We start from the raw sequence: 7,684 nt of genomic DNA, 5'->3' as shown, positions 1-7,684 counted from the left end.
TTCACTGGGACTATTTTAGGGGCTGAGCTTTGTTATTAAAGACAAGGGTGTCCGGTAAATGGGGCTGTGCCTGAACTTGAGTGCTTGAAGAAGAACAGGAGGAGGAGGAGGAGGAAGGCCAGCAGGGGGTCCCCATGAGCAGAACCTCCCTATAAGAGGAGGAGATCCAGCCTGGGGATGGTTGGGTCCCTATGAGCAGGAGGAGGAGGAGAAGAAGAACCGTGGTCAGTAGAAAGAAGAGGAGGGAGCAGGGCTTGGAGGTCCTAGGAGCAGGAGGAGGAGCCAGCTTTAGGGCTCCCATGGGCAGAAACAGGAGGGAAGCCTCAGCCCGGATGATTTGGGGTCCTATGAGCAGAAGAGGAGGAAAAGGAGCAGGACTGAGATATGGGGCATCACACCCAAAAAATCCGCTTAATACTGATACGTGGATAGCCTCCACAGCTCATTAGTTGTAAAGCAGGTATGCTTTATTCAGCGCTGAGGCGCATGGGGATTGCTCCTCCGTAGCATGCGCACCTTTCCTTTGCCGCTCGGTTCATTTATATTACACGTAATGATGACCTAAACATGAGATTGCTTCACGCCTCATACATATGCAAAACCTATTCCCGTCTAGGATTATAATTAGCTTCCACGCATTCGTTCCCATTGGTGCGCTTGCTCAGTGCCTCCTGGTGGTGGTTGATATGGGGGTCGTGAGGATGAAGGCTTGTAGTTCCTCTTCATCACCGCGAGTAACCTCTTGCTTTCACGCGGACTCAATGGGGTTTTGGCTCCCGTCCACACCTCAGGTTCGATGCAAGTTTTATGTCTCTTAAAGCAGGAACTTGTCCAGCTTGCAAACGTTGTTCCTCCTGGGTGTCTTTTGTTCCTTTTCTTTCTCTGGATGCTCTTTGAACGTCTTCAGTGTTAAGCTATGAATCTGACCTGCTACAGTTCTGCCTGGCGGGTGTAACTCCTCCAATTCTGCTTCACCAAGCAGGCACAACGTTAACCTTTTATTCCCGCTATCAGTATATAGCCCCATCATTGAGGCCATATCCCATATTAAACTCATGAGAACAGATACTACACCCGATCTTACCTAAAAGGCCGACAAACAAACGCAAACCCTCCGCTGCACCCGACTGGGAGCGGGCCCGCACTCACTCACATCACGGTCACCCTTCTCCGCCCTCCCCCTCCGTTCTTCTCCCATCCCAACGCTCTTCCCCACCGTTCATCCCGGTTTCCCGTGCCTTGATTCCCGGATCACCCCCGCTCCAACCCAACGTTGAAGCCTCCCGGCGTCCCCTGCGCTCCAACGGGTTTCTAATTTGCATAACCACGCCCCTTTGTTGCCGAGTCTGTCATGGCCGCGTAACGAACGGCAAATGGCACCGCCCACTCCCTCACCTGCACTTCCGGCAGCGCTGATTGGCTGTGACCGCCTAGGAGGGGGCGGGATTTCCGCTCCGGGGCCTAAACCTTACTTCCGGTAGGGGCGGGAGTGGCGGGCGCGGCGCCGCCGCTACCGGACGGTGCGAATCGGGGGGAGGTAGGGGGGAACTATCGCGATCAACGATTGCGATAAACGATCGCGATAAACGATCGCGATCCCAGTTCGGGAACGTTGGGGGGGGGGTTTCCCGGTGAAGGGAAGCGGAGGGGGGGCGGGTGGGGAGCCGCGATCCGGTCCCCATCGGTGCTGTCTTTGCCTCCCCCTCCTCTCCTCAGGCCGCCATGAGCCTGCAATGGACGGCGGTCGCCACCTTTCTCTATGCCGAGGTCTTCCTCGTCCTCCTGCTCTGCATCCCCTTCGTGTCCGCGGCCAGGTAGGGCTGGAGTTTGGGGGGGGGATCCCCGGGGTCTATAGGGGGTAATGGGGGGTGATGGGGGGGTGTCTCGGCTCCCATCCCCTCCCCGTTGTCCCCCCCCTCCACCTTTAGATGGCAGAAGATCTTCAAGTCGCGCCTGGTGGGGCTGGCCGTGGCGTACGGCAACACCGTCTTCATCGTCCTCATCGTCATCCTCGTCCTCCTGCTCTTAGGTGTGTGCAGGGTAATATGGCGGGGGTGCTGCCCATACACCCCTTGTATTGACACCCCACACCCCCCTTGTTTTCCCTATAGATGCCTATCGGGAGACCCATAAGTACGACGTGACGGACCGGGAGGCCCTGCGGAGCAGCCCCGGCGCCCTGGAGCACTTCCACATGAAGCTCTTCCGCGCTCAGCGCAACCTTTACCTGGCCGGGTTCGCGCTCCTGCTCTCGTTGTGAGTGATGGAAATGGGGGGGGGGAATGTGGGGATTTAGGGGTGCTGAAGGGGGGGGTCCAGGGCTGTGCTCACCCTCCCTTTATCCCGCAGCCTCCTCCGCCGCCTCGTCACCCTCATCTCGCAGCAGGCCCTGTTGGGTGCCTCCAGCGAGGCCTTCCGCAAGCAGGCCGAGGGGGCCAGCCAGGCCGCCCGGCGTTACATGGAGGACAACGATGCCCTACGGAAGGTACCAAGAACAGGGTATGGGGGGGGGGGGGGGAGGGATGGACACCCCCACACTCACCCCAAGGCTTGGACCCAAGCCTGGTGTCCCCTTCCCCAGCAGCTACAGGAGGCGGGGGGCGATGGGGGTGGTTCCTCCCCTACCCAAGATGAGAATGAGACGCTCAAGGCCAAGGTGGAGAAGCTGAAGGAGGAGCTGGCAGCCAGCAAGCGCAGTAAGGGCGTGGGATGGGGGTAAAAGGGGGGGGGGTATAGGGGTTTGGGGGTGACCCTAACGCCCCCCCCCCCCCTTTTATCCCCCCTCCATAAGCCCTGGAGAAGGCAGAGAACGAGGTCCAAGCCATGAGGCGCCAGGCAGAGGGGCTGACCCGGGAATACGACCGCTTGCTGGACCAACACGCACGCCTGCAGGTATGGGGGCCCCTGACACCCCCTTACCCCCCTGACACCCCCTTGGCCCCCCACATTAACCTCCTAAACCACCCCATTAGGCAGCCCATGATGGCCCTCGGGACAAAAAGGAGGAGTGAATGGACCAGGCACGCACCCCAAGACCTGGGGCAGGACTCAAAGGTGTTTCCAGGGACACCCCCCCCCCCCCCATATATGGGACCCTGCTGCTGTAGTGGGGGGGCAGGAAGGGGTTTGAGCCCCATTTCAATGGGTTCTGAGCACCCCCCACCATATCCTTTCCACGGGGGTCCCCTGGGTGTGGGCAATGGGACCCCCTCACACAGCTTCTGCTTCAATAAACCCATGGGATCAGGTTAGGGTCGTGTCCGTCCCACAGCTCTTTGGGGGCCCCAAAACAGAGCCCGCTGAGGCTTCACCCCCTTTATTGGCACCGTGCACAGGCAGTGGGTGTGGGGCACACTATGGGGCAGGATGCCCGTCCATCAGTCTGTCTTTCACCTGTGCCCCATGGTGCCGCGGGAGCCATGGGGCAGTCTGTCCATCTGCGAGGCTGTGGGGCTGTCATCCTGTGGGGCACAGGCCCCTGTGTGTGGGGCAGACCCATCTGTTCCTCCGTGGGGCACACCACAGGCTATGGGGCGCGATGGAGCGCCCGGGCCTGGCCCCGCAGTGCCTCAAACTCCTTCTGCACAAAGTCTGTCAGCGCTTTCCTTATCTCCACCTGTGGGGCAGAGGGAACAGGCCCCATAGAACTCATGGGGCTGGGCCACAGAGCTGTGGGGATACCCCATAGCAGCCCCACATCTTCTATAGGGCATCCCCCCAGGTACTCACCGTTGAGGTGCCCTCAGCCCGGAGCCGCTCCAGGAGAGGCCGGACGCTGAACGGTCGCCCCACAACCACTGTGATCCGCTATGGGGCAGAGTCAGTGTGTCAGTACCCCACGCCCTGCCCCACAGCTCAACCTGTGGCACCCCCCCCAACACTCTGCCCCATAGCATCACCCCCACCCCCCCAGCTCACTCACCTGCCCCACACGGGGCACGTAGGGGCGGGTGTTGGGGAGGACGTCGTTCATGCCTGGCATGGGGTCAGCAGCTGCCTGCGTGGCCGAGCACCAGGACAGGCCCCACAGCGGGAGCCGGCCCCACAGCGGGAGCCAGCCCCACATCGCCCTGCCCACAGCCCCACAACCCTCTCCACTCCCGTTCCTCCTGCCCCACATTACAACCCCCCCCCCCCCCCCCCCCCAAGCCCTGCTCACCCCCATGCCACAGGGCAGGACGACGGGGTCGAGGCGGCACTCAGCCAGGAGACGCCCGATGCCTATGGGGGGGCAAAGGGTGGCTCTGTGGGGCTGGGCAGCGTTTGTGGGGGCAGAAAAGGGGCAATGGGGAGGGTGTTGTGGGGGTAATGAGGGCCAAGAAGCATTTGAGGGTGTTGTGAGGCAGAGGGAAGTGTTTGTGGCGCACAGTTGTGGGGCAGACGGGGTGGTTGTGGGGCAGAAGGGGCCGGATGTGGGGCATAGTTGTGGGGCAGAGGTGGCTGGATATGGGACACAGTTGTGGGGCAGATGAGGGGTTGTGAAGCAGAAGGGGCTGGATGTGGGGCACAGTTGTGGGGCAGAGGCAGCTGGATGTGAGACACAGTTGTGGGGCAGATGAGGGGTTGTGGAGCAGAAGGGGCTGGATGTGGGCCACAGCTGTGGGGCAGACGGGGGGCTTGTGGGCTCACCCCACTTGAAGCGCACGAACTCCTGCCCCATGTTCACTTTGCCTGTGGGAGAACAGGAAGCCATAGGGGGGGTGGGGGGCAGCACAGGCGACCCCCCCCAGTCCCACCCCACCCTCCAGCCCCATTGCTCTCCCCCCATCGCCGGTACCTTCGGGGAAGACGTGCACCCAGTCCCCCTGGTTGAGCTTGTCCAGGATGAAATCCATCCCTCGCTGGTACACGCCGTCCCCTGCATGCACCCATGTAATGCACTGGGGACCCTCCCATAGGAGCCCCCCATAGGACCCCCCTGATAAAACCCCCCATATAGGAAATCCCCCCATAGGACCCCACATAGAATCCCCCTCCATAGGACTTCCCCCCCAATAGAACTCACCCATAGAACCCCTCCAACCCAGCCCAGTCTAAACTGGGACAACCCCCATGCCCCCAGTCCCTAACCATAACCCTACCCCCCCATAGAACCAACCCCATAGAACCCCCCATGTCCCAGTATAACTTGGGGCAACCCCAGTGCTCCCCAGTCTCTAACCCTAACCCCCCATAGAACCCCCCCCAGAAAACATCCCCATCACCCCCCCCATAGAACCGCCCCAACCCAGTCCAGTATAAACTGGGACAACCCCAGTGCCCCCCAGTCCCTAACCATAACCCTACCCCCCATAGAACCCCCCATGTCCCCATATAACTTGGGACAACCCCAGTGCTCCCCAGTCTCTAACCCTAACCCCACACAGAACCCCCCCGGAGGACCCCCCCATAGAACCCCTCCAACCCAGCCCAGTCTAAACTGGAACAACCCCCATGCCCCCCAGTCCCTAACTTTAACCCTAACGCCCCCACAGAACTCCCCCCCCAATAAACTCACGCCCGATAGAACCGCCCCCAACCCAGCCCAGTATAACTTTGGACAACCCCAGTGCTCCCCAGTCTCTAACCCTACCCCCCATAGAACCCCCCCAAAGGACCCCCCCCATAGAACCGCCCCAACCCAGCCCAGTATAAACTGGGACAACCCCAGTGCCCCCAGTCCCTTAACCCTAACCCTACCCCCCCATAGAACCCCCCCCATGTCCCAGTATAACTTGAGACAACCCCAGTGTCCCCCAGTCTCTAACCCTACCCCCCCCATAGAACTTCCCCCCAGAGAACCCCCCCATACCCCCCCCCCCAGAAACTCCCTAACCCAGCCCAGTATAAACTGGGACAACCCCAGTGCCCTCCAGTCTCTAACCCTAAACCCCCACCCCCCCCCATAGCACCCCCCCAGTGCCCCCCGGTCTCACCCCTGCACACGGGGACGCAGCGGCCGAGGCTGAAGAAGAGCGAATGCAGCTCCCGGGTGAAGCAGATGTCAGCGGCTGTGGGGGTCCTGGGGGGGGGGAGGTGGGGTGAATTTGGGGGGGGGGAGGTGTCAGGGAGCCCCCAAACCTTCCCACCACCCCCCCCTCACCAGCGCATCTTGTGCAGGCTCCAAATGTGGCGCAGCTTCAGGGAACCTGGGCCAAGGGACAAAGGGGGGATTACCGGGGGGAGACGGATGGGGACAGACCCCATAGAGAGCCATAGGGACCCCCATAGACAAACAGAGACCCATAGAGAGATACATGGAGACTCCCCCTCCCCCCCGGCCAGAAAATCCCATAGATGACCCCCCCCCCCCCCGGACCAGCCTTCAGACCAGGGACCCCCATAGAGACCCCCCAGCCCTACCCCCCAACCAGGGACCCTATTGAGACCCCTCAGAGAGCCCCATAGAGAACCCCCAGGTCCCCTCCTTAGGCCCAAGAACCCTATAGAGATCCCCCAGCTTCCCCCTCAAACCAGGGACCCCCTATTGAGACCCCCAGCCCCCCCACCTTAATCTCGAGACCCCCATAGAAACCTCCAGCCCCCCCCCCTCAGGCCAGAGACCCCCATAGAGACCCCCCAGGGCACCCCCACAAATGAGGGATGCTCTTTGAGACCCCAGGCCCCCCATAAGGCCAGAGAGCCCCAGAGACCCCCATAGACACCCCCCCCGGACACACCCCCAATAGGCCAGAGACCCCCCAGCCCCCCCCCCAAACCAGCAACCCCCACAGAAACCCCCATAGAAACCCCCCCAGTCCCCTCCATAGAAACTCCCCAGTCCCGCCATAGAGACCCCCATAGAAATCCCCAGTCTCCCCCTAGAGACCCCCCATATAGAAACCCCCAGTCCCCCCATAGAGACCCCTAATTCCCCCCATAGAAACCCCCCAGTCCCCCCCATAGAGCCCCCCATAGAAGCCCCCCAGTGTCCTGCATAGAGACCGCCCAGCACCCCCCAATAGAGACCCTCATGGAAACCCCCCAGTCCCCCTACAAAGACCCCATAGAAACCCCCCAGTCCCCCCATAAAGATCCCCATAGAAACCCCCCAGTCCCCCCATAGAGACCCCCATAGAAACCCCCCAGTTCCCCCATAAAGACCCCCATAGAAACCCCCCAGTTCCCCCATAGAGACCACCATAGAAACCCCCCAGTCCCCCCATAAAGACCCCCATAGAAACCCCCCAGTCCCCCACAGAGACCCCTATAGAAACCCCCCATAAAGACCCCCATAGACCCCCCCCCCCTTCCCCCCAGGCCGTACCCCACAGGTGGGGGTCGTCCATGCAGGACTGGTGATTGGAGAGGGTGAGCAGGGGGGTGAGGGGCCCGCGCCGCTCCACGAGCTCGTGCAGCACCTCCGCGTTGTGCACGCGCAACCGGTTCAGGTACCCTGGGGGGGGGGAGGCTCACGGTGACCCCCGTGAACCCCCTTCCCACCCCCCCCACTCCGCTCCGCCGCGGCCTACACCCGGCACTCACGGGTCCAGACGCAGCTGTAGGTGCCAACAAGGCCGGTAACGATGCGGCTGGCAACGGCCCAGGGCAGCGGCTGCCCCGCGGGGAACGGCCAGCTCACGGCCAGCGGCATGCTGCCATTGCGGGGCACCGGGGGAGGGGGGGGCGGGGAGGGGGTCACGGAGGGACCGGGACCGAGACCGGGACCCGGACCGGGCCTCCACTGCCCGCCCCACACATCCCC

The 7,684-nt window shown here is 62.0% G+C and overlaps 2 protein-coding genes across 3 annotated transcripts; one reads left to right on the top strand and one right to left on the bottom strand.

The window, feature by feature from the left end:
- Positions 1 to 1,678: 1,678 nt before the first annotated feature.
- On the top strand, positions 1,679 to 3,061 carry BCAP31 (B cell receptor associated protein 31). Of its 2 annotated transcripts, none has more exons than XM_061444528.1 (7): positions 1,679 to 1,814; positions 1,929 to 2,029; positions 2,112 to 2,256; positions 2,350 to 2,485; positions 2,582 to 2,696; positions 2,792 to 2,892; positions 2,973 to 3,060. In XM_061444528.1, exons 1-7 carry the CDS (start codon positions 1,723 to 1,725, stop codon positions 3,009 to 3,011), a joined length of 729 nt encoding a protein of 242 aa, XP_061300512.1. In that variant the 5' UTR covers positions 1,679 to 1,722; the 3' UTR covers positions 3,012 to 3,060. The 2 variants fall into 2 exon arrangements, with proteins under 2 accessions (XP_061300512.1, XP_061300514.1); XM_061444530.1 differs by having other exon boundaries at positions 1,709 to 1,814; positions 2,585 to 2,696; positions 2,973 to 3,061.
- Positions 3,062 to 3,300: 239 nt separating this feature from the next.
- TAFAZZIN (tafazzin, phospholipid-lysophospholipid transacylase) lies at positions 3,301 to 7,616 on the bottom strand. Its single transcript, XM_061444527.1, is given in 11 exon segments — positions 3,301 to 3,616; positions 3,730 to 3,807; positions 3,923 to 3,975; positions 4,160 to 4,171; positions 4,174 to 4,221; positions 4,630 to 4,671; positions 4,778 to 4,858; positions 5,916 to 6,001; positions 6,083 to 6,128; positions 7,247 to 7,375; positions 7,465 to 7,616. Coding segments are annotated over 11 exon segments (774 nt in total). The 5' UTR covers positions 7,574 to 7,616; the 3' UTR covers positions 3,301 to 3,526.
- Positions 7,617 to 7,684: the final 68 nt, after the last annotated feature.

This window comes from Pezoporus flaviventris, unplaced genomic scaffold (genome assembly GCF_033815535.1).
Source record: "Pezoporus flaviventris isolate CSIRO_AGI_PZ_B2104156 unplaced genomic scaffold, CSIRO_AGI_Pfla_v1 ptg000973l, whole genome shotgun sequence".
NCBI lineage: Eukaryota > Metazoa > Chordata > Aves > Psittaciformes > Psittacidae > Pezoporus > Pezoporus flaviventris.
This window is presented reverse-complemented; position numbering and strand designations above follow the sequence as displayed.